Below are 26,509 nucleotides of genomic sequence, written 5' to 3'. Positions count from 1 at the left end.
CTTCAAAAAACCTTAACAAAATCCAAAGGTCTTTTGGTGTGTAGTAGTACACCTCATGAGTTGCACTACTGCATACCTAATGATATAGACAAATCTTAAAAAAAAGAGGTTGCGCATCAAGCACACCTATTAGGTGTGCCTAGTATGCAATCCTTTATGTAAAGGGTATAAATTAGGTTTTTTGAGGTGTCTTCAAGAAACTAGGTTTTAAGGTTTTTGTTCTTGTTAATATAGGGTCTTAATTAGTTAAGATTTCTTCAAAATCCAAACTAATGGGTGTCTTTTGTATAGATATAATGACATCCTCATCATTTTCCTTGGGCGAGAAAATGGCACCAAAACTTGTGGTTTTTAAGTTCCAAGGCATTCCAACGAATTCAAAGTTTCAAGTTGAAAATTTAGATATTAGAGATACAGATTTAGGGCATACAGATTTGGGAGGGTTTCTAAAGATATGGAACAAACCCATTGAAAGGTCCTAGATGATCTCCGCACTCATCTGATCAAGTCTTGTCAATGCAGCTTCACACCCAGTGTTGGTACAATCTTCAGAGCTCATTATGACACTTGTAGAACACTTTTTCCTTGAGGAGAGGGTTGTGAAGAGAATAAAAGGGGAAAATTTCCTTGATCTATGACTGAAGAATATTGAGAAAGTTTTCCATCTCCCATGGGTAGATCAATTCATTAGGCTTACCTATGAGAAAGCAGAAAGGTGGTATTAGGAACACATTGAGGAGGCCTCTAAAATCATTCAATATTCATACCTTATTGAGAAGAATCCTTTGGGAAAGAAAACTGGCAAATTGGATATGACTAGAGGATACATGATTGAAGACATTGGATACTCAATCATACTCTTGAGTAGAGTTATGGGTCTCCCAACAACTGGGCATTTGAACATCTTCATGGTAAACTTTATTAAGAGAATAAAGAAAGAAAAGATGCCATTGGATTGGGATTCCAATCTCATTCAAAATTTGTGTGAATAGTTGGTGGTAGTGAAGAATCAAAGGAAGTTCTATATGACATCATATTTGGTGTACTTTTTGGCTACAAGAGCAATTGATTATCTAGGGCTTTATAGGAAGGGTAACATGTAGGATCCAAATGCATGGCCATATATCGTGTACCCTTAGTTTGTAAAGAAGAGGCTCTCAGAGTAGAGCAAAGCATATAGAATTGTGAATGATACCTTCATCTTTGCTATAATGAGATTCATAGAAGGAGATTATGTGAAGAGATTATCAGATGATGCAGTGGCACAAATTCTATTGGTTGGGGCTTATTACATTCAATTTAGGAAATTTACATATCTAAGGGTAGTAGGTAAAACCCTTAACCCTAAGAAACTCCCAAGGTATCCTAGTGATGGACTCATTCTCATGGAGATTTCTTGACAGCTCTTGTCTACCTATGACAGAGTTAGAAAGAAACATAAACTATGTTAGACCTGGCCTTAGACTATAGGACCTTTTCAGGTAGATCAGATGCAAGATGTCCCCTCTTTTGAAGGTGAATGGGATCAGTATCCCTTGAAAGAGTACAATTATTTGCAGCCATTTTTTGATAACATCGAGAGAGTACAATATTTGGCGGCAGAACATTCCAACATGAAGAGGCTATTGAAGATGAATGCAAAAAATGACTATGATATCTGAATAAGGGATTATTGTAGGATGACTTTATATCTGGTAGAGAAGGACCTAAAGATAAATATTCAATTAAATATATTATAGCAAGACTTAGAAGAGTTGCTTGATCCTCTGTTCAATAGGGACAATATTAGTGATAGGCCTATTATGAATGTTGGAGGTTGATAGGGAGGAGAATTATAATATCAACCATAGGCCAAGGCATGTCATTAAAATGATGCAAGATTGGATTAAGAAACCATTTAAGCTTGATTCAATTCCTGAAACATTGATCTTTCACGCATATGCCTACCCAGCCAAAGGTAGAGGGAAGAAAGTCATCATCCCTACCTTTTCAATTTAGTTTCTAGTAAGGCCAAAAATGGTACACCAACTTGATAGACCGGTTGGATATTATTGAGCTCAGAAGGGCAAGGGGAAGGGACAAGAGGAAAATAAGTTTTCCTTAGAGAGTTGAACTCGAAGAAGGTGAAATCCTGACACCTCCACAAGGAGAAGAAAATGTACAAGGGTTGGAAGATACTAGAATTCCACTAGTCCAGGTTGACCCTCAAGTGCCACTAGTAGCACTGAGCTAGACTAAGATACAGGTTGAGATTCAAGAGGTCTCCCCACCTTGTCAAGTAGAACAGACATCTCCTTCAGTACCAAAAAGAAGAAAGATTAAGACTCTGATGAAAAGGAGACAAAAGGCTATCTAGAGAACTAGGCTATCTAGAGCCACATAGTAGGAACAAAGAAGAAGTTCTATAGCTACGTCTCCATCAATCCCAAAAAAACCTTTGCAAACTACTACATCAGAGGATGAGATGCAACAATGGATTGATGAGAAATATGTAGAGGGCACTGATGTCTTTAAGATGTCAAATTTTGACTTTCTTCCTATAGGTACTGAGTTGTTAGGGATAAGATCTGAGATACATCAACCAATCAACCTCAATAGGAGGATTGGATTCAGATGCCCCCTGAGTCACATAGGACTTGAAATGGTTCCCACATCCTAATTATAGGTCACATTTTGTGTTGGTAAGGGATCAACTACCCCTCTTTCTCTAGGAATAGAAATTGAATAGGTTCAAGCAGAACCATAAGAGGAACCACAACAGTATCCACTGATGAAGTGTTGGAAGAGGGAAAAATAGGTAAACAGCCTTAGCAAACTTCCCAGGACATAGAGGTATGAACTGTGGGATCAATAGAAATAGAGACTACATATGAGGAACCTTCACAAAGGGAAAACACCCCAGAAAGGAGCGATAAGGGGAAGAGCATAGCTGAATAGACTCCTTCACCCTCAAAAGGAAAGTCCCCAATACAACATGTTCCAAGGTGGCTCCAAAAGGAAGTGATCAGAAATAACAAACATTAGTTCACTACTAAGGAGGAGGATAGAATGGAACTAATATAAGTGCTAAGGAAACTTGATTCACCTCCAAAGGATGCAAGAGCATTAGCCTCCATCATGAGTGATCAGAATTAGGACCTTTTTGCTCACGTGGCTATCCCTCCTCCAAAATCAAATGTTGAAGAACTAACCCCAAGGGATTATTAGATCTAGGAGGTTATGCTAGGGAAGCCAACCTTGGAAACAACAAAGCTAATGGTCACCATAGGGATGAAGGAAGTTTTTTGGAGCTTGGAATAGGATGGGGCAAAGTTAATAACACTTCGACACTAGAATGTAATCCTAAAAGGATATTTAAGCAAAGTTGTTGGCCCATTGGACCTTGCCAACTTTGAGGAGACTCTAAATGCATCAATTGAAAGGAGAGATGGGGGGTGGTGAGATTGGATCCATTTTTGAGTGCCTATCACCAATGGAGTGAAAGTTTTGAGGAGAAAGGTGCACTTAACATCCAAGGGAATCTTAAGCTACTACATGTTATGCTAGAGAATGTAGATGAAATGGTAGCAATTTTGAATTAGGATTTCAGTCTTATGGATGAGCTGCATACCTGGGGAAAGGATCTATAGGTATTCTAGGAAATAAAAGGCCAAAGGTATCAGATGCTCATGGATGTATTTATGGCAAAGGAGCTAGGTTTAATTGATGATTGGATAGATAAAATAGTGGATAGTAATAAATTAATAGAGTCATTACATGCACAGATCCACCGGCTCAAGGACCAAGCTCGAGAGCAAGTATTCAAAGTTGAGAAACACTATAGTGATGCATGCCTAGGTATTTTTGAAGATGATGCATGGGAGAAATTGATACTAGTAGAGGTGGTCGTTCAAAGATTCAGGAAGATTTTTGATGAAGTTTCTATTGATGAAGATATTTAGCAAGCGTTTAGGATAGAAGAAGTTTTTCTAGAATTTGATAGAAAACTTGGGGATTTTGTTGAAACCTATATAGAGGTGGATAATTATAGACAAGAGGTGAAAGATAAATATAATGCCTTAGATTTACTAGATGTGGCATAGGTCATTGAGATAATAGAGAAATTCAAGGGAAAACACCCAAACATAGCTCTAGTATGAAGGGGGACAAAACTCATAAGCCAAAATTTAATTTTTGACACTTAGTGAAATTTTGCATTTTTTGGACCCTTGAGGTGCATTGCTGCATTGGTGTGCTAGGTTCACTATTATGCCAGGTGTGATTTTGGGCAACAATGTGTTGGAATAATTTTGGATGAGTTAGAGTTGCACTGGTGTGCTAGGTGTTCCTTCTTTTGAGGTGCACTTTTCTAGAGGTGCATCGATAGTTAACTGCTAGTTCCAAAATTAGAGCTTTCCATGCATCGAGATTGCATTTTGACAGTAGTTTAACTCCAACAGACACCCAATGAAGTTTGAACTTCTATTTTTGACACTTCCAAACACTACTACATCAACTAAGGGCTCTCTTCTTCTTTTTCTCTCATACTTTCTTTGTTTTATGACATGTAAAGGCTCATGCATCAAATTAATGATATAAAAATGGATGGGGTCCTACTAAGCACCAGTTAGGTAGTCAATTTGTATGTAATTAGTTTTTTTTATTAAATTAGAAGCATATGATTGCATGAATATATCTCTCACTCTCAACACAAATTGAGGAGATGATTTCTTATAAATATGAAATTGTAATATGTAATCAAGGCTGCCATTATTTTGCAATAATATTATGCTTTTGGTGCTCACATTTGGAATGTAGTGATTCTTGCATAAATGTGTCATATTTTTGTGAATGTATGTTCATGGAATTGTGATTGAGCCAAAATTTTATTGCATTATTTCTGGTTGTACGTTCTTTTAATTCTGGTGTTTGCTATAGTTTTATGAATTCCATTGACGTATCTAGTTCAAGAAGAGATCACCCATTTTGTTCTTACATAACTTTTTTGTCTTGTGTGAGTGCACTTTCTGTGGCCTCACAATTTGATGAAAAGTGAAACAACATATGGTTACTAAGTTCCCCATCGATGATTGCGTTAGTGGAATCAAGGAAGTACTACTCCTATTTTCATTGGTTACCCATCAATTTCTTCAAAGGATTAACTCATAGACGTGTTGTTTCCATAGCTTATGTTCGTTAAGATTTTATTTCCATGTTATTTCCTTAATTTCTCATTACCTTATCTTCATTATTTTCTTTACTAACCCCTTTTTTAATTAAGAATTCATATTAGTTACATTATTAGATTGCATTCATTAAAAAATAGAAAAATACAAAAACATAGTTCTTTTTGCGTGTTTTATTTTGAAGTAGCAAATAGATTCAACATCTTATCTAAAGTTATTAGAACTAGAAAAGGCCTTCTCATGAAAAAACACATTTATCTTCAATTGAGAAAATTCTAGTAGGTTGCAAGATCCCTCAGAACCTTGGAGTTGATTCCCAAAATTAACTTTTCAAGAGAGGAGTTCGAAAGGATTCTTGTTGTTAAGCATTGTGCAAAATGACAACTCAATAGTTAGGATTTCTCCCTCTTTTTTAAGTATCCAATCTCTTGTATATCTCCTGATCAATAACTATCTCCCTCTTTCTTGTAGTTCCCTTGATCAACAATTATCTCACTCTTTGACAACAATGCCAAAGACTTGTCATCTTAACATGCAAATATAAGCATCTTCAGTTTCTTCCTCTGTCATCTTACTTGTGACTAATTTGTAGTTTCAGCTCTTTGATTACTTTAGGTAGCTCCTAAATTAAGATCCACTGCATTAATTTGCACCTTATGAAAATCAGCTTGTTTGATGTAGGGCATTCGTTTTGTTACTTAGATAAGCTTTGATAGGGGTACCACCCCTAGTTTACCTCTTAGATACTCAAGAGAATCCTTAGGTAATGCTTTTGTCAAGATATCAACAATTTTTTATTTTTTGTTAACATATTCCATCTTCACCTCTTTATCTTGAACAAATTCTCTCAAGTAACGATACTTGATTGCAATGTGCTTAGTCTTTGTGTACATCATAGGATTATTTGATATGTTTATAGCACTTGTATTATCACAATAAAATATCATTGGTTCTATGATCTCTTCCTTCACACCTTTGAGTAATTGTTTGATCCATACAATGTTTGTACAATTTACAACAGCAACAACATATTCAACTTTTGCAGCAGATTGTGAAGTGTAGTTTCATTTCTTGCTAGTCTACGTGACCAGTCTCTTGCCTAAGAAAAATGTTCCACCATTGGTGCTCTTTTTTCCATCAATGTTTCTAGCCCAATCAACATCACTATAGGCTCTTAATTCAAATTTTTGATTTTTCTTATAGTATGGACCATACTCCTCTGTTCCTTTTAGATATCTCATTATTCTCTTTACAACCATCAAATGATTCTCTCTAGGATTAGTAGAGAATCTTACAACTATCCCAAAAGATAATGCAATATGAGGTTTTCTATGTACTACATATTGTAATTTGTTAATCATAGACCTGTATAATGTTTGATTCACCTCAGCTAAATCATCATTCTTTGACAATTTTTGTCCTATTACCATAGGAATAATTACTGGTTTGGAATCCTTTAACCCAAAATTTTTTAGTATTTCCTTGACATATTTTGACTGAGTGATGTATATACCATATTTCATTTCATATACTTGCAAACCCATAAAGAACTTGATCTCTCCAAACATAGACATCTCAAATTCTTGCTTCATTTCATTTACAAAAGCCTTACATAAAGCATGTTGTCCGCCAAATATGATATCATCAACAAAAATTTTAGATAAAAAAATACCTTTTCCTTTCTGTGTCTTCATCTATAGATTGTTGTTATTATTAGTTCTTTCAAATCTAATCTTCACAAGATAATTATGATGTCTCTCATACCATGCTCTTGGTGCTTGTTTCAAACCATATAGAGCTTTGTGTAATCTAAATACCATGTTCTTATTGTTAACATTAACAAATCCTTTTGGCTATTCTATGTAGACTTCTTCTTCTAATATGCCATTTAGAAATGTAGATTTAACATCCATTTGATAAACTTTGAAACCTTTGTATGCAGATTAAGCAATTAAAGTTCTTACTCCTTCCAATCTAGCAACAAGAGCAAATGTCTCTCCATAGTTTATTCCTTCTTCTTGTGCATATCTTTTACAAATTAATCTTTCCTTTTTCCTTATGACCACCATTTTCATCTTGCTTGTTTCTAAATACCCACTTGGTTGTAAGGAAACTTGCAATAAAGAATATAACCGTTTCCACATAACCCATAATAGATTTGAAATAAACATAGAATTAAAATCCACATGCAAGAGAATCGACAACATACACACAAAATTGTGACACAAGATATACCCTGGGAAACCCTCATTGAGAGAAAAACCCAGCCTCCAAAAGCATCCATCACCATGTATTATTTAGGAAAAATACCGTTTCCATACAACCATGGAAGCCTTCATGGCCATAGCCACAACCGAAAAAACTATGTGAACAAGCCTGAATCCACACATCCCATGCCATGGTTCCAAACTTCACAAATGCTCCCTTGGCTAACCTGTCAAGCCTTGTTTTGCTCGACTCTTACCTTTCTCACTCATACTCTACAACAACTACCCTTGTGGCTACTTATATAGTAGCAAGTCCCACAAAACCACTAAGTGGTATTACATAAACCATGTGCCACCTAACCCACTGACCCCACATTTAATATTGGACATTTAATTCTTTTCCCCAATATTAAATAATTACATGAAATATTTTCACAATGTTACAATACAACTCATCAAGAATATTCCATGGGAATCTTTATATGTTGCATGTCCATCTAGGTGCTCCTAGATACAACATTACATAATAAAATAAAATAAAATATAAAAATATTATGCAATGTGTGCAACACCCATTATCTCAACATTGGTGCCAATTACATTTTTGTCTTCTATTTGGGAACTAGAGTCCATGTTTTATTTTTCTCAATTTTTTTAATCTCTTCTTCCACGGCTTTGATCTAGTCCATATCTTGTAAGGCATATCACACTAATTTAGGTCCTTTCATGCTCAATAAAATGTATCATTTCTCAATCTATTTCTTGTCATTGGTCTAGCATCTTTATCTCCAATAATATGTATAGCAGGATGATGTCTCTTGACATGTTTGGACAATCTTGGTTCAACTCTAGCTTCCTCATTTTGTCTTTCAATTTTAGAGTCATTATGTACATCTTTTTCATGTAGCTCAACATCTCTTTCATGTACACTAACATCAAAATCTGAATGTGCTTCGACTTCATTCTATAATTCAACATCTAAATGTAGCTCTATTCTTAAATGCAACTCAACATTCATAGTATGTGACTCGATAGTCACTAAAAATTACTGTTGGTTTGTAGCTTGATTTGTAGCATCTTCTTTAGCAGGCATACCTTCATAAGAATATACAAATGAATTGTATTCTTATAGTTCTTTCATAGGTTCAGACTCATATACTTCTGTGTATTCATCAAAATTTACATTTGTACTTTCCACAACTTTGTTAGTGTTAGTATTTAAAAAATTATAAGCTTTACTTTTGTGGAATATCCTAGGAATATACCTTCTTCACTTTTTGTATCTAATTTACCATTCTTGAAGTCTTTAAGAATGTAACATTTGCTTCCAAATACCTTAAAGTATTTTACATCTGGTGAATATCCATGCCATAGTTCAAAAAATGCTGAATGAGTACCTTTCTTGACTTGTACATGGTTCAAGGTATAGATAGTTGTGCTTACAGCTTCTCTCCAATATTTCAAAGAAACATTTTTCTCCATCTTGAATGTTCTAGCATAGTCCATTATAGATTTGTTCCTTCTTTTAGCTATTCCATTTTGTGGAGGAGTTCTAGGGGAAGATGTCTGTCTTTTGATTCCTCTGTCATTACAAAACATCTTGAACTCATGTGATGTAAATTCTCCTCCTTTTTTAGGTCTCAAACACTTTGGACTTTTACTTGTTTCCTTCTCAACTCTTTCTAAGTACCACTTAAACATTTGGAAAGCATCAAATTTTTATTTTAGAAACATAATTGCCATCTTTCTAGAATAGTCATCAAGAAGCATCATAATGTACTTATCTCCTTTGTAGCTTTGCACTTCAATTGGTCCAAACAAGTCAGTATGAACAATCTCTAGCATTCCTTTGGAGGTATGAGTTTTACTCTTAAAAATTGACTTTTTCATTTTGGTTAACTAACATTGTTTGCACATTATATTATCGGGCTTCTTCAACTTAGTGAAACCTCTAACTTTTCTCATGTTACTAATACTAACCAAGTTATCAAAATTAGCATGACACAACCTTTTGTGCTATAGCAACACATCATCAAATTCTACAATTAGAGAAGTAGCATCCTCTATATCAAGATATAACATATTATTCCTAGTATGATCACCCTTTCCAATCAATTTTCCATTTGTGTCATATATCTTAGCAATCTTGTTTTCAAACTCAACCTTACATCCTAAATTATTCAATTGTGACACACTCAAGAGATTATAATTAAGTCCTTCAACATAGTAAGCATTGTCACATAAAATATTATTTGTGAGTTTGATAGAACCTTTTTTTTTTATCAAACATGGTGCATCATTACCAAATCTTACACTATTTCCACCATAACAATTCAAGGTAATGAACTTACTTTTGTCTCCAATCATGTGATGTGAACACTCACTATCAATGATCTAGCTGTTATTCTTGTTCACACAAGTGACAAGTGTAGTCACCTCATCTTCATCAAATTCATCCTTCATTGCTACATAAACCACTTCTTCATCATGTTCATCAGATTCATCTTTCATTTCCTCTTTAGCAATATAGCAAGACTTTTTTCCTTTGTCTTTGTAGTCCTTGCTATCTTCATCTCTCCTACTTTTGTACTTGTCACCATCTCTGTAGTTCTTCTTCTTTGGACATCTAGTAGCAATATGACCAACCTCATTAATTGAAAAAAATGACAAGTAATTTACTTTTGAACTTTCCTTTACCCTTGTGGAATCTTCTTGTTAGTAGTGCTTCAAGTTGTTCTACATCCTCCTCATTTGTATCACTATCACTGGACACATACTTTATCTTTATCTTCTCATCAGGTTCCTTGAATGACACCTTAGCTTTGAAAGTAGAATCAATATTTTTTAGGTTTATAATTATCAAAATTAGATAGCTCAAAAGTACTGAGCCTACCTACCAGACCCTCAACTGATAGATTATTCCTTGGTATACATCTTAGTTCTTGAATTGCAAAAAATCTAATAGCATATATAGTTAGTTACTTTTGTTCTTAAAACTTTACTTAGTACAGTATCATCATCTATTTTACTAGTAGCTCCTCTTATTGAATTAACAACTTCTTTTATCCTTGTGATATATTAAGCAATATTTTCACCTTCTTCCATTCTCATATCATCAAACTTTCCTCTAAGACTTTCAACGTTGTTTCTCAGAACATTAGTGTCTCCTCCATAGATGGTGGTTAAGGCATCACACATTTTCTTTGCACTATTAAGACCTTTGATATCATCTAATTTGGCATAGGTTAGGGTAGAGGCAATCTTCATCATTGCCTAGTTATGTTCTTTCTTCTTTTTCATATCTTTGGTAGTTGGGGGTCCAACAGGATCAACATGCTCAGTACTAATGGTAGATTGTGCATGATCTCCAAGTCCTCCAAGGTGTAGCTCCATCAAATTGTCATGCAGTAAAGTTATCTCTATTGAGCTTGGGTACTTCTCTTTTTGACATCTTGATCTTTGTGCTTCTAGTACCTTCAAACTAACCTCTCAAGTAGATGGCTCTGATACCAATTGTTGGAAGACTTTAGAATAACTAAGAGGGGGGGAGTTGAATCAGTTATCCAAGGTCCACATATATAAATAAAAAATTTCATAGCTTAGTGAACCCATTAAACATTTATCATCATGAATGCATCTATTAGATTATGCAATCACTTAAATCTTGTAAGTTACTATTAAATCAACCTGTACAAATGTAAACATGAAACATAACAGATTCAACAACACACTTGACACAATGATTTACGTGAAAACCCAATTTGGGAAAAACTACCAATAACATGCTACTCTTTTTCACTCTTCTAAAGTGATGCCTTATGAAAGGCCAACCCTATTAAAACTTACAATACACACTATTAAATATGACCCTATTAAAGGATTTCAATCACCCTATTAGGAGTAAACCTTCTTAGAGGACTCTAGGCCATTCATTTGGAATGTCACCCAGGTAAAGGATTTACAAATGACTATTAGGTCAACCTTAATCCAAAAGATTTCACCCTAGATTGATACAATTATTAGAGAGTAATAGTAAGGCTTGATTTGATAAAAAACTTACAACTCCATTTGTAGATTATAGATCTCTATTCTAGTCCTCCATTCTACTTGGCCCTCACACATTTCGACTCTGGTAGCTTGTTTACCCTTCAAGCATTCATACCCTTAAACCTTCTTTCTTAACATACTAATGAAGACTCTTCTCTTAGGTCACTTGATGAAGCAAAACTCTTGAATCCTTTCCTTCTTTAGATTCTCACACATGAAAACCCTTGCTTCTGACCATCCATTCCTACAAATAGGAAATTTAGATCTTTTCCCACTCATTCTCCATCATCTAATTTAGGGTTAGGATAGATTAGGTAGAATGCAATGAATCTACTTCATATTTTATATCTCTTCTAAAAACTTTTCCTTCAATCCTCTTTGAATTCACCTAAAAAAGGTTTACTTTGAATTTTTTTTCCATTAGCTCATCACTCTTATCTTCTGCCTAGTTCACACAATCCAAGAAAACAAACTTGTTAGCTCAGATCCATTGAATTCATGATCTTTCAAATAATGTAGCCACTCGGCATTACTTTCTTTTGATGCTTGACACATACTACATTGCTCGACATCCTCTATAAAATCACTCAACACAAACTAAAGTTTACTAGTGCTCAGCATCAACTAAATTTTACTCAGCATCCACTATTTTGCTTGGCATATACTGGAATATACTTTTACTTGGCTCAAATTAATTTTCTACTCAACTTGTGCACAGACTTTTCTCGACACCTACTATCCACTTGGTCAAGCTTGATAGACAATATTTGTTTAACTTGTTCTTCTATGCTTTCTTAGTGTAACTAACCTTTGTAAAATTAAGTAGATTATCAATACATCATGTTATCACTGTCTTAATTGATTCTTGTACTCCTTAACATAACATAACTCAACCTTTCCTCTAGGTGCTATCATTACATCTTTTGATCAAATCATCTTCATCAATCAAATAAGTGATAGTACTTAAATCATATAAGCAATTGTCTTACCAACAAATAATAGTTTTGACATTAGTGAAAAAAATAATAATGGAAACATATATATTGATCATACTTATATCAATCTATTCTCAACAGTCTCCTTCTTCAACAATCTTCCTCAATCTATTCTCAACAACTACAAGTTCTATTTTCTAAGCATTTCATGCACCAAAAATGCATTTTGACAGCAATTTAACTAGTAGAGAAAAATAGAGAAGGCCAAGTTCACATTTTTAGAAGTCCCTGAGACTCCCACATCATCCAATGTCTTCTATCTTCATATCTAGTGATAGTACTTAAATCATATAAGCAATTGTCTTACCAACAAATAACAGTTTTGACATCAGTGAAAAATAATAATGGAAACATATATATTGATCATACTTATATCAATCTATTCTCAACAGTCTCCTTCAACAATCTTCCTCAATCTATTCTCAACAACTACAAGTTCTATTTTCTAAGCATTTCATGCACCAAAAATGCATTTTGGCAGCAATTTAGCTAGTAGAGAAAAATAGAGAAGGCCAAGTTCACATTTTTAGAAGTCCCTAAGACTCGTACATCATCCAATGTCTTCTATCTTCATATCTCTTTCTTCTTTGATAGTTTTGGATTTATGCAAATGCCCATGCACCATGTAATTAATAAAATAAAGAGTGTAGGCCTATTAGTTAAAATTAGTGTTTTTAGCATGCTTTTTTAATGTTCCTTCAATAATTACATTGGTGGAGTTAAGGACACATTGATTTTCTTCTTGATCCTTTTGAAAATTTAATTAGTAGACCTACTAGTTAAAATTAGTATTTTTATCATGCTTTTGAGGTTCCTTCGATAATTGCATTGGTAGAGTTAAGGACATGCCAATCATGATTTTTATGACTTATGTCCATTAGGAATTTCACTTTTAGTAATTTTCTTTAATGTTTGGTTACCCCATCTCAATAGTTTTATTTTGAACACATGGTTGGAATAACAGTTCATATAGTTGCATGGTCAGAATTTTCATTCATCATTAAATCAAAAAATACAAAAAATTTTTATCATGTTTCTTCAAGTTCTACAAGATTTAAAGATACTAGGAAAGCCTCCTTGTGAACATACGAATTTATCTTCAATTGAGCTACTGAATAGGTTGAAAAATAGTCATTTGAAACCTTGGATTTGAATAATCTAAACAACTTTTCAAGAGAGAAATTTGTAAAGTTTTATTTCATTGTCTTCACGTAAGATGATAGGTCAATAGAAGTGGCACTAGAAGGAGGGTCTTAGTTCAATAGTTTTACAACTCTTAAATTTCATTGATGCATAGGTACACAGGTGCACATGCAAAAAGGTGTGCAACTCTAGAGGTGCACAAATTAGAAAATATTTATATGATGTCTCCCTTTTAGCGAGCATAGAGGTCTTTACCTAGAAAACATGATTTCATGGAACTTGACCATTTTCATAAGCTTCAGAATGAAAATTGGATACACAAACTTCATCCATTCATGCCAAAAATTCCATCATCATAATCATCCACTTCATAGTCTTCCCATACCATTTTACACAATCCTTCATGACAAAAGTGTTAGCCACCATCAATTCCACCTATGCTTTCTTTGGAAATGTACATAGTTCACCAATTAAAAGGTACAGTTTATGACCTTCCTAAGAACCTTGAAATACTTTTGTCCAAATTTCATCTACGGTGAAACATGAATAGTGGAAGACCATATCAAGGTTTTCAAAGAGATATGCAATACGAAGAAAATTCACATTAAAGATGTGGTTCTCTATTTTTTAAGACCATTTAATTTGTGACAAGACACATTCAACTAGATGTGAACCTACCACTGGCATCTATTACAAATTGGCCAACTTTTGAGAAGTTGTTCCTAGACCAATTCAAGATATTCATCAACCTGACTATCTTACACCACCAATTTTTGTCTATCAAGCAAAACCTAACAGAAACCATCTCTCAATTTAACCATCATTTTCATATGACTTACCAAAGGCTAGAGTCCACCTACACTATACCACTAGGATCTACAATACAAATTTACTTAAACTCTATAGATCAATTCACATCCATTTTCTATGAAGAATTCTCACTATAGACATTGACACATTGGAGAAATTCTTTGAAGAGGTAGCTACTTTCACTAAACAAGCTAATCTTAATGATGGATGAAATATGGTGGTTCCCACTAACACTGCTACAATGCTCCCACGTTATCCCATTAGGGCACATGTGGTGCCTAATCAATTTACCCTATTGAATCATGTACCAGTGTAATAAGTCCCTACTATCTTGGCCCCTATCATGACTTAGCAAGGATATGAGTGACCAAAAGAAACATTCTTTGAGACAAAAGTTATAGCACCCACATAGGCATAAAATAACATGACAGTTGAATTGGAGTACATGAAGAAATCCAAGTCCCAAATAACTAATGAACTCACTCATCTTTGATTATCATAAGGAAAAAACAATAATTTTAGTGATCTAATGCAACCCCAAACAAAAATAGTTATGGTCAAGACCACACAAAGAACTTGTCATGCCCAAACTATGAGGGCAAAAACACACAATTTTTTTGTTTTAAAACTTTTGTTATTAGATTAATATCGATAAAATTATGATATTACATTAACTTATAATGATATGCAATAAAACTTACTTAAATAACAATGTTCATGAATTCAGATCTAAGATTACTTGCAATATCAAATCAATCAAACCTACATTAAAAATTATTTAAATAACCAAGTATTCGATAAATTTAATCTACTTAATGGTTAAAACAATTAGAGTACATTTAAATTAAAACTAACTAAATTAGTATTTACAAAATTTAAACATAACTAAGTAACTAAAAAAAAAAACAACAATTACAACAAAAGTCCTTAATCAAAACATAAAATAACCTTCAACTTTATTAAATCAACTAATTATACTTTAACAATTTAAAGTTTCTTTTTAAACTAACTATATAAAAAAAAAATTAATAAAGAAACTAAAAACACATAATTAAATAACTAACTAATCTAAAACTAAACTTAAAGTTTTAAAAAAACTAACTAATTTAACTTACAAGCTAACTAAACACTATATCTTAATCTAACTACTACTTAACTAAACTCTTAACACTCTAACAATATTTAAAACATTAGAAAAAAAAACTCAAACTAAATTAATTAAATAAACTAACCTACCCTAACACATCTAACTCTATCCTACTAACTCCCTTGCCCTCAACCCTACTAACTCTCCTAACCCTCCTCCCCTAGCTGCCACGTCACCCCCTACCTCCTCTACCCACGGTCTGCGCTCTTACCAAGAGCTGAGTGCGCTGCCCAACTCACTGACCTACGTCAGTGGTACGCCTTCCCATCCAACCAAGGGCGAGCCTCCAGGGTAGGCGATAACCAAGGGAAAAAAAAATTGCATAAGTAAAACTTAATGCATTTCAAGCCCAAGGAAACATGAACTAGCACTTTTCATGGACGCTTGGCCCAAGGCGAGAAGAGGGGATGGGTGGGTGACATCATTGTTATGATGGCCAGACTTACAAATAAATTTAATACATTACTTTATTCCTCCCTCCAAACTGACGTTAAAGAAAGAGGAAGGGCATTTATGTAATAAAGTTTTATGGTTGCAAAATTAGATATTAAGGATATTAAAGACCAAAATAAGTTACTTTGGTTATCCACAATTAATTTATTGATTATAATTAAATTTGAAATAAAGGACCAAAATGGAATATTCTCTATTCAACAAGAGAATGAACTATTTCTCCAATACAATTTCCAGCATCCTGTAGGTGGATGTTTTGGAAATTTTTCTTAGGAATGGTATGAAAAGTAGATTTAATCCTTTTTAAGTTAGATCAAAACTAAAGAACTAACACATTGCAAACATTATCCCAAGTTAATTCTTAAAATTTCTCATGGCTTACAAAACTGATAGAGCATCTCTTAAATCTATTAGATGATTAAGGTAGGATTCAATGCAATTTCTATCACTTCTAAAATGGATTGATACAAGGGTTAAATACATTATTAATTTCCTCTCTAGTCAAACCAATAATGACTTGGTACATCCAGAATCTATCAAGAGTTGAATTATTCATTCCATTCAATAATGCAATGCTTTATCATGAGGATCTAACAATCATAAAAGAAAAATGAAGCTGCATGCATGATCATAGTCTTATAGAATTGGTGTTTTAATTCATAATGATATTAATCTACCACCTTTTTATGCATTATGCTCAACAATTCAACTAGTGCAAGATCATCAAAATCTACGTAAATTTCTTATGAATTCCTGCTTAATAACTTTCATGAACCTCAAATGCCATGTATTTCAATGATACCTACATTACATGAAAAATCATCTACATATTCGTTTAACTATCTATTATAACTAATGGAGCAAAATTGAAATAACATAGTGATGAAACTAGTCTTAAGGCAATTGAGAAAATAAGAGATCAAAATGATAATGCTCCATTCTTCTTCTTTTTTGAAGGGAGTATCAAAATACACAAAGTTATTTCTCTATCATGTTTCAATTTTAGCTTGGATCTCTTGACATAAGTCTGTCCTTCATGTTCTTGCAAATTTTTTTTTCAACACAATCAACCATGAAATAAATCATTTCAAACTTGATAAAGACATCATACATTTACATGGATTAGGAACATCTCTATCTATAGTCCATATGAATAGAGGCATCACCATACATCACAAATAGAATCAGGTATAATTGAACATCATTGTTGCATCTTATCTTTGATACACATTCATATGACAACATAGGATACAAAATTTTTAAGATAAGTAAATTTACTCAATCACTTATTTTATTATCAACTTGATTCAAGGCTCAACCGGGAAAGAATCAGGAAGAAAACCCGGCTTTGTTGCCATATATAATAAGGTTTAAAAAACAAAATACAATTTACAATAGGATCTCAATCCCAATTTTCAATAATTTTATCAAATTTTCTTCATGATCAAATCAAGGAGTTTGTAATGTCTTCTGAATCTCATTTCAAGAACCATGGAGGAAACCAATAACTGATCGGGTGACAAGCAAGCAGAGCCAGAAGAACATCAAGCATGCATAATCATACATGGTTTACACAATAGGATTCACAATGAATCAAGATTAGGGAGAGGTGGATTCTTCCAACTGGAGAAGTCAAGCACAACACCAATTTCAGATGCCCAATCGAGGCCAATAACCAAGAACTTCCATTCTTCCATTTAACTTGCCATACTCATACCAGGTTTTTGCTGATGGGTAGGGGCCCATAACACCCTACCCTTTATCCCTCTTCTCATCCTGAGAAGAGACTCTACACAGGTTGGAGTTCAACTAAACAGACCTCTCCCAAAATTGGTCACTTCTGCCCTCTCCTAGGGTGAGTAATACCAAAACACCCATGCAAGGAACTCAAAATTGCAAACATAAACAAGAAAGGAAAACAACCAAAATAACAAGGTTTACAAATCTTCCCAACATACCCACAACCATACAACAATAAAACAACAACAAGGTAACAAGAACATGAAACAAAACATAAAAACTGAATAAGGGAGATGGGAGTTTCCTACCTTCACAAAGAGGTAATGGCAATGAACCAATTTGAGTAGAGTATCCCTCCTTCCTTCAAGCTTCAAGAAATCTTCTCTAAATGTAGAGATTGGGTAACCCCCACCACTAGTCCAAGGAAGGCCTCTAAATAGGCCTCCAACTCAACCACCCAAAAGGAGCAATAACTATTTCCACCCACTAGCCACTCTAGAAACTCCTAACTCAACCTACACCATGGTTAGACCCTAAAAGGAGGTGGGGTAAGACAACTCATGACAACCACTTGCAATTTTTGCACAAAGGCAAAAAGGGATTTTTTGAGTGCCCTCAAAAGTCAAAGCTAGGGGCTTAGGGGTTGGAAAAGACCCCTAACCCATACCCACACCGTATGGTTAGAATAAAAACATGTTAAAAGCCTTAGGAAAGAGGTTTAGAGACAAAATAAAATCTAGGAATAAAATAGGTCTATCTAACAACTCTAACTAGCAAAATAAGCACATAAACATTTTACGAGTGTCAAGCGACACTGAAAGAGCATAATTACGAACAATAGGGTTTCCAAATTTTAGCACATGGAGATCAATTTTGTTCCTCCGTAGGGTTTCTTGGCTAAATATCTGCACACTCATTGCACAAATCAGTAGTCCCGTAAAATCACATGTATATAAATGTATATGTATCAGAAATTTTCATAATTTAAAACATACATTAATAAAGTTTCTTCTCCCTTCATAATTCTTAACCATTTGAAATATCGTAAATCAAATCTCAATCCTACATCTACTGATTTTGTCAACATACATATACATGAACATTAAATGACAATCATCAAATATATCTAGAAATAACATCACACAACATGAAATATGATGCAGGAGCATCTTGCATGGGAAAAAAAAAAAAAAATTGAAAAAAAACAAATTTTTTTTTTTGGAGAGAGAAAAGTGACGAAAATTAGAGGAGAAATAATAAAAAATTAAAAAAAAAGGAAAAAGGAGAAAAAAAGAAAAAGAAAAGAGGAATTTCTATTTTCAAGGTGCATAGGTGGCATAAATAGAAAAATAAGAAAAATAGTTGTCATTCCATTAATCGAGGTGTGTAGGTGGAAATTCTAGAAGGTTTTGGATAAATCATGTATTTAATATTTGTTGGGTGCTTAGTTATATTTGGGTGGGAATTTAATATTTATTTAAAGGTAGTTGTATTTACCTTTTATCCCACATTGGTAGTGTTTGTAATGTCTTGGGTTAGAAGTGCCTATTTAAGCAAGGCTTATTATCATTTGTAATGAAGCTTGAGGAGTAGAAACTTGAGAAGTAGAAGTTGTGGAAGGAGAAGCTCAAGGAGAAGCTTGATATCATCTTGTGGGTGTTGTAAGGACCTTCAAGTATAATAAAATTTCTTGTGAAGCATTTTTTTTTGTCTCCATATTGTTGCACTCTTGGTTATGAGTTGGTAGGGTGGTGTGGCCCTCTATAAGTGGTATCAGAGCATACCTCTATCAAGTGGTATCAGAGCAGAAGATCCTGAGTGTACAAGAAGATCGCCAAAGTGTGAGACAGTTTGTACCAGAACCTTGGTTGGGAAAAGTTTATCAGAGCTGGTGGATTGCAAATCTGTTGTCCTAGACTTGTGATATGGTTCCTGATTGTTCGTGCAAGGTGGCAGGTTGCGATCTGACTTGCAAATAATTTGAGGTTGTCACAAGGAGCGTAGGAAGGATTTGTTGCAAAGGGTTTACGAAGATCTTGGGAGATGGCTCCAAGAGGATTGGACCCTAAGATGATTGTGAAAATCCATGATATAGTGGAGAGGAATTTTTCTAAGATGTTTGCTCGGTTGGATGCTAAAACTAAGAAGGTCAAGGTGGAAGAGGTTGGTTTTGCTGATCAGTCTGTGGAGTCTGATGCAGAACCTATAGAGCAAATAGAAGTTGTTGTTGAGGATATTCCTAACCTTGCTAATGTTGGGATGGAGGTTGGTTTTCATGATCAATTGGTTGAATCTGACATGGAGATTATGGAGCACTTGGAGGTGGATGATCCAGTTGTTGGAGGTGAGTTATGTATTGCAGAGCATCTTGTTGTGAGCAATGAGGTTTCTGGTGTTGAGAGTTTGGCATGTATTGATGGAGATCTTCATGTTGGTGCTGATATGAAGTTTGTTGTTGCTGATGTGGGGTTTGTTGCTGCTGGTGTGGATTCACTAGTTGTTGATGTGAATGGGAGTTTGCTAATAAAGCATTATGTTCAGTTTGTTCCTAGGAATGAACATGTTGATTGGATGGTTGAGATTCTAGTGTTTGATAGAGTAATGCAGATGTGGAAGATTTGCATGGTGGTTTTCTTGTCCCCGTTGAGGTGGAAACCTTTGGTGAAGATGAAGATAGTGGTAGATCTTACTTTTGGCGTCAAAGTGTGGGACACACTTTTCTATCTACCGGAGGAGTCTGATGCAGGAGCATCTTGCATGGGAAAAAAAAAAATTGAAAAAAAAAAAATTTGGAAAAAAAAAAAAAAAAAATTTTTTTTTTTGGAGAGAGAAAAGTGACGAAAATTAGAGGAGAAATAATAAAAAATTAAAAAAAAAGGAAAAAGGAGAAAAAAAGAAAAAGAAAAGAGGAATTTCTATTTTCAAGGTGCATAGGTGGCATAAATAGAAAAATAAGAAAAATAGTTGTCATTCCATTAATCGAGGTGTGTAGGTGGAAATTCTAGAAGGTTTTGGATAAATCATGTATTTAATATTTGTTGGGTGCTTAGTTATATTTGGGTGGGAATTTAATATTTATTTAAAGGTAGTTGTATTTACCTTTTATCCCACATTGGTAGTGTTTGTAATGTCTTGGGTTAGAAGTGCCTATTTAAGCAAGGCTTATTATCATTTGTAATGAAGCTTGAGGAGTAGAAACTTGAGAAGTAGAAGTTGTGGAAGGAGAAGCTCAAGGAGAAGCTTGATATCATCTTGTGGGTGTTGTAAGGACCTTCAAGTATAATAAAATTTCTTGTGAAGCATTTTTTTTTTGTCTCCATATTGTTGCACTCTTGGTTATGGGTTGGTAGGGTGGTGTGGCCCTCTATCAGTGGTATCAGAGCATACCTCTATCAAAATAATAAAATATGTTCTAAGCATCAGATAATTTTTCGACATCTCGAGTCGTGGATAACAAAAATAAGAGTAATGCATCACTATGCTATGATGGGTCGGGGTGAGGCCTCACATCCTCCCCCACTAGGCATGAACTTCCTCCTGGAGTTCATCAAAATGGTACGGGTACTGAGATCGCATCTGCACTGCATCCTCCCATGAAGCTGTGACCTCATCGTAACAATCCCATTGGACCCTAACTTGGTCCAGCTCTTAGCCTCGAAGTGCTAGGGTCCGTCGGGCAATAATGCGGATAGGCTCCAGTGCTAGCTGTCCGTCTCACTCCACTTGTAAAGCATCCCAATCTATAATATGAGACTCATCATAAATGTATCCTCTAAGTACAAAAATATGAAACACATCGTGGATACGTGACAGGCTAGGTGGCAAAGCTAAATGGTATGCAACAGGTCCTATCCTCTCAAGGATCTCGAACGGCCCAACAAATCGGGGTGCCAACTTAGAGCCTTTTCCGAAACAAATCAGACTCTTGTGTGGTCGAACCCTCAGGAACACTCTATCACCAACCTGATACTCTCGATCTGTCCTCTTTGCATCTGCATACTTTTTCTGCCTATCCTGTGCCTCTCTCAGGTGCTATCTAATCAGGGTCACCTGCTGCTCCATCTCCTTTACTAATAGGGGACCAATAGATACTCGATCCTCGATCCTATCCCAACTCAAGGGTGTCCTGCACGATCTCTCGTACAAAGCTTCATATGGTGGCATACCTATGGAAGAATGATGCCCATTTTTATAGGCAAACTCGACAAGATGAAGGTATTCCTCCCATTTGACCTAATGGTCCATCACGTACATACGCAGCATGTCCTCCAAAACCTGATTCACTCGCTCGGTCTGGCCATCGATCTTAGGATGGTATGTTGTACTAAAATTGAGCCTAGTGCCCAAAGCTGATTGCAACTCTCTCCAAAATGAGGAAGTGAACAAAGAGTCTCTGTCAGATATGATCTTACGGGGAGCACCATGAAGTCTAACAATGTCCCGCAAGAACACCTGAGCTATGTCTCGTGCTGTAAATGTAGTATGCACGGGTGAAAAATGGGCAACCTTGGTCAAGGTGTCCACTATCACCAGAATGGCATCATGGTGATGAGATGACATAGGAAGACCAACAATAAAATCCATAGATATAGTGTCCCATTTCCATACTATAATCTCATGCGGCTGGAGAAGCCCGCCGGGATGACGGTGCTCCACCTTCACCCTCTGGCACTCGAAGCATCTCGCAACTATGCTAGCAATCTGCACTCTCATGCCTGGCCAATGATACAACTACCTCAAATCTGCATGTAACTTCTTAACATCGGGGTGCGCTGCATAAGGTGCTCTGTGAGCCTCAAGTACAATGAGCTTGCGCAAAACCCCAATGGAAGGTACATACATATGTCCCCTATGATGCAAAAGTCCATCGGTCTCCAATGAATATTCTGCAAACTTCCCTTCCAAGGGTCTCTGAGAAGGTACTAACTGACTTACTTTTGCATAAAGGTCATCAGCTGGTAAGTGCTGCAAGATCCGTTCTCTCAAGTCAGTGCAAGTAGTCACAGATAAAAGTTCATGGTGCCTTTTTCTTAAGGCATCTGCAATCACATTCTCTTTTCCCTTGATGTAGTGAACATCAAAATCATACTCACACAGGAACTCCATCCACCTTCTTTTCCTAGCATTAAGGTTCGGCTGAGAAAATATGTACTGCAAGCTCTGGTGATCGGAATGAAGCTCGAATCTATGACCCAGAAGGAAATGTCATCATCTCACCACGGAATGAACCACTGCCGCTAGTTCTAGGTCATGAGTAGGATAATTGAGTTCATGAGTCTTCAACTTCCTAGACTCAAAGGAAATAGGTCATCCTTCCTACATAAGGACTGCTCCTAAACCATCTAAAGATGCATCAGTGCACACCACAAAATCTGCAACAGGATCTGGTACTGCAAGAATTGGTGCACTCGTGAGGGCTCTCTTGAGCTCTTCAAAAGCTCTATCACACTGCTCCATCCACTCGTACTTCTTCCCCTTCCTTTGAAGAGAAGTGATGGGGTGTGCCAACCTAGAGAATCCTGAAATGAAGTGTCGGTAATAACCTGCTAGCCCCATAAAGCTCCTCACTTCAGTAACACTGGTGGGTGCTGGCCAATCCATGATGGCCCTAATCTTTGATGGGTCTACTGAGACACCATCACCCGATATGACATGACCCAAATAATGTATCTCAGGTCTGAAGAATGCACACTTCGACAAGCTGCCAAACAACTGATTCTCTCTTAGCCTCTGCAATACCTGTCTCAGGTGCTCTTCATGCTCTCTCTCATCATGAGAATAAATCAGAATGTCATCAAGAAAAAAAACCACAAACTTATCCAAAAAGGTACAAAATACTCCATTCATGAGGCTCATGAATATAGCTAGAGCATTCGTAAGACCAAAAGGTACCACGGTGAACTCGTAGTGGCCATATCTAGTACGAAAAGCTATTTTGGGGATATCACTATCCACAATCCTCAACTAATGGTAACCCGACTTTAGGTCAATCTTTGAAAATACTCGGGCACCCTGCAACTGGTCAAAGAGATCATCAATTTTGGGAAGAGGATATCGGTTCTTGATGGTCACCTTGTTCAATTGCCGATAATTGATACACAACCTAAGTGATCCATCCTTCTTCTTGACAAAAATCACCGGTGCACCCCAAGGAGACACACTAGGTCGAATATGCCCCTTCTCCAAGAGTTCCTCCAATTGAGCCTTTAGCTCACTAAGCTCATGAGTAGTCATCCTATATGGTGCTCTTGAAACTGGCTCAGCTCCTGGTACTAGGTCTATGTGGAAATCCACTGCCCGCGGTGGAGGCATACCAGGAAGCTCTGAAGGAAACACATCTGCAAACTCCTGAAGGATTGGAAAATCATCAAGGGATGGCTCCCTTTCTGAATCTTCCTCTTGGTCACTGATAGTGATAGAAAATAATTGACAAACCTTTCACATGCACTGACTAAGCTGCATAGCGAAAATCATATGAAGGGACACTGGCCTCTTCACTCTGAAGATTTCCCTAGAGATACCATCATCATCCACACATTCCACCCTCTTCTGTCGACAATCCACCTTGGCGCTGTGGGCACAAAGCCAATCCATGCCAAGGACAACATCATAAGAACCTAGAGGGGTAATGCGCAGGTCAGTCCTAGTAGACATGTCTCCCATCAGCATATGACAACTCTGCACCATGGAACTAACTGACACTCTGGTTCCTGAGGCTAACTCTACCTCCCAACTAACATCCTGTCTAACTGCCACTAGCTCGCAACGCTCCACCACAAATGGAGATATAAAAGAGTCAGTAGCTCCGGAATCAAATAGAACTGCAACCATATGGCCCTGTATAATACCTGTAGCCTCGATAATTGTGGCCTGATGCTCAGCCTGGCAGTTGTCAACCACTGCAAAAACTCTATGGGATCTACCCATGTCACCAACTGTCGGCTCTGAAAAAGCCCTGCTCTGACCACTAGATGCCTATCCCTGCGGACACTCCCTAGCTATATGACCCATGCCACCACAAGTGTAGCATGGTCCGTGAGAATAAGATCATGCACCCTATGACCCAGACTGCTGTGGGCCTCCTGATCTGCTAGATCCGCTGAATCCTCCCCTAGAAGACTGCTGAGTCTTCACTGACTGAGACTGTGGAACTTGTACTTTCTGCTCCTGCCTAGGACCCTGTGACTGCCACTGCTTGGGCTTAGAGCCCTGATAACCATGAGAAGGTTTCTATTGCTGTTGCTGGGGTTTTGGCTACTGAGCCTGCTGGCCCCTAGAGGACCCTGTTGTATAATTCTGATTCCCTTTCCAAGGGGGTTTCTGCTGGAAGGAGTTTTGGTTCTGAGGCCGATCCCGTGACTCCTGCCTACCTCGAGTATCTTTAGCAACTAGTGCTATCTCTACTGCCTTTCTGAAGGTGGTAGGGAAGGCCATCCTAACTGGGCCCTGAAGAGAGAAATTCAGACCCATGATAAAGCGATGCACCCGTAGTTTCTTATCCTTCATGTATTCCACATAGGGAAGGAGCTCGAGAAACCTACTCTCATACTGAGCCACTGTAAGGCCTCTCTGATAAAGAGAATGGAACTCCTCTATCTGCTTTTGCCAGAAATGCTCTGACAAGTATCTCTCTCAGAATATTTCTAGGAAAGATTCCCATGTGAGGGTGTCCATCCTCACTCCACCAATGATCTCCTCCTGATGCCACTAGTTGGAGGCATCCCCTCTCAACTAATGAACTACTAATCGTGCTTTTAGATTACTCCCATAAGGGCATAACCCAAAGCACCGTTGTAAGCTCTGCAACCATGCCTCTGCTACTAAACCCTTAGTGGTACTGGTAAACAATGGTGGTCCGAGTCGAATCATTTCCCTGATGTCATCCCCTACATGTCTAGGAGGTCTGTCAAAAGGGGGTTCTCTTTGGTGTATGGAATCTTCCTCGTGATCACCCTGACCCTCTATCTGTCTCGGTGGGGGACTCCTAGTCCTCTCTCTGACTCTGGGCCCACCTCCTCCGGGTCCCTCTGCTTCCACTACTGGAATCTGCTGGACTGGCTGAACTATAGGTACCACTCTCTGTTGAACTACACCGATCAAAGTCTGGAGTGCATCAATTATATCCTGATTTGGGTTAAGTGGTGGTGGAGGTGGTGGTGATCCACCCTCCCGTCCCGCTCTACCACCCCCTGTCTTATGACCTTTGCCTCGTCGGTTGCGAGTAACAGGCGGCATCTACACAATTAAAAGTTTGAGTTAAGTTTAGGAAGCATAAAGGTTTAAGGTTCCTAGTGTTGAAACATGGGCTCTGATACCAAAATGTCATGCCCAAACTACGAGGGCAAAAACACACAATTTTTTTTTTTAAACTTTCGTTATTAGATTAATATCGATAAAATTATGATATTACATTAACTTATAATGATATGCAATAAAACTTACTTAAATAACAATGTTCATGAATTCAGATCTAAGATTACTCTCAATATCAAATCAATCAAACCTACATTAAAACTTATTTAAATAGGCAAGTAATCGATAAATTTAATCTACTTAATGGTTAAAACAATTAGAGTACATTTAAATTAAAACTAGCTAAATTAGTATTTACAAAATTTAAACATAACTAAGTAACTAAAAAAAAAATTTAACAATTACAACAAAAGTCCTTAATCAAAACATAAAATAACCTTCAACTTTATTAAATCAACTAATTATACTTTAACAATTTAAAGTTTCTTTTTAAACTAACTATATAAAAAAAAAATTAATAAAGAAACTAAAAACACATAATTAAATAAC

The 26,509-nt window shown here is 36.2% G+C and overlaps 1 protein-coding gene across 1 annotated transcript in view; it reads right to left on the bottom strand.

Moving 5' to 3' along the window:
* LOC149535540 (putative inactive receptor kinase At2g26730) overlaps positions 1-25,942 on the bottom strand; it is a 45,155-nt gene extending 19,213 nt beyond the window's left edge. Inside the window, exon 1 of the mRNA XM_089806156.1 lies at positions 25,801-25,942. Coding sequence (XP_089662282.1) covers positions 25,801-25,942 — 142 coding nt within the window. The remainder of the gene's footprint in view (positions 1-25,800) is intronic.
* Between the last annotated feature and the right edge of the window lie 567 nt (positions 25,943-26,509).

Source organism: Cupressus sempervirens, chromosome 10, assembly GCF_028749045.1.
Source record: "Cupressus sempervirens isolate cs-2001-9-10 chromosome 10, ASM2874904v1, whole genome shotgun sequence".
Classification (NCBI taxonomy): Eukaryota; Viridiplantae; Streptophyta; class Pinopsida; order Cupressales; family Cupressaceae; genus Cupressus; species Cupressus sempervirens.
The sequence above is the reverse complement of the archived record's forward strand: the minus strand, read 5'-3'. Positions and strand labels throughout refer to the sequence as shown.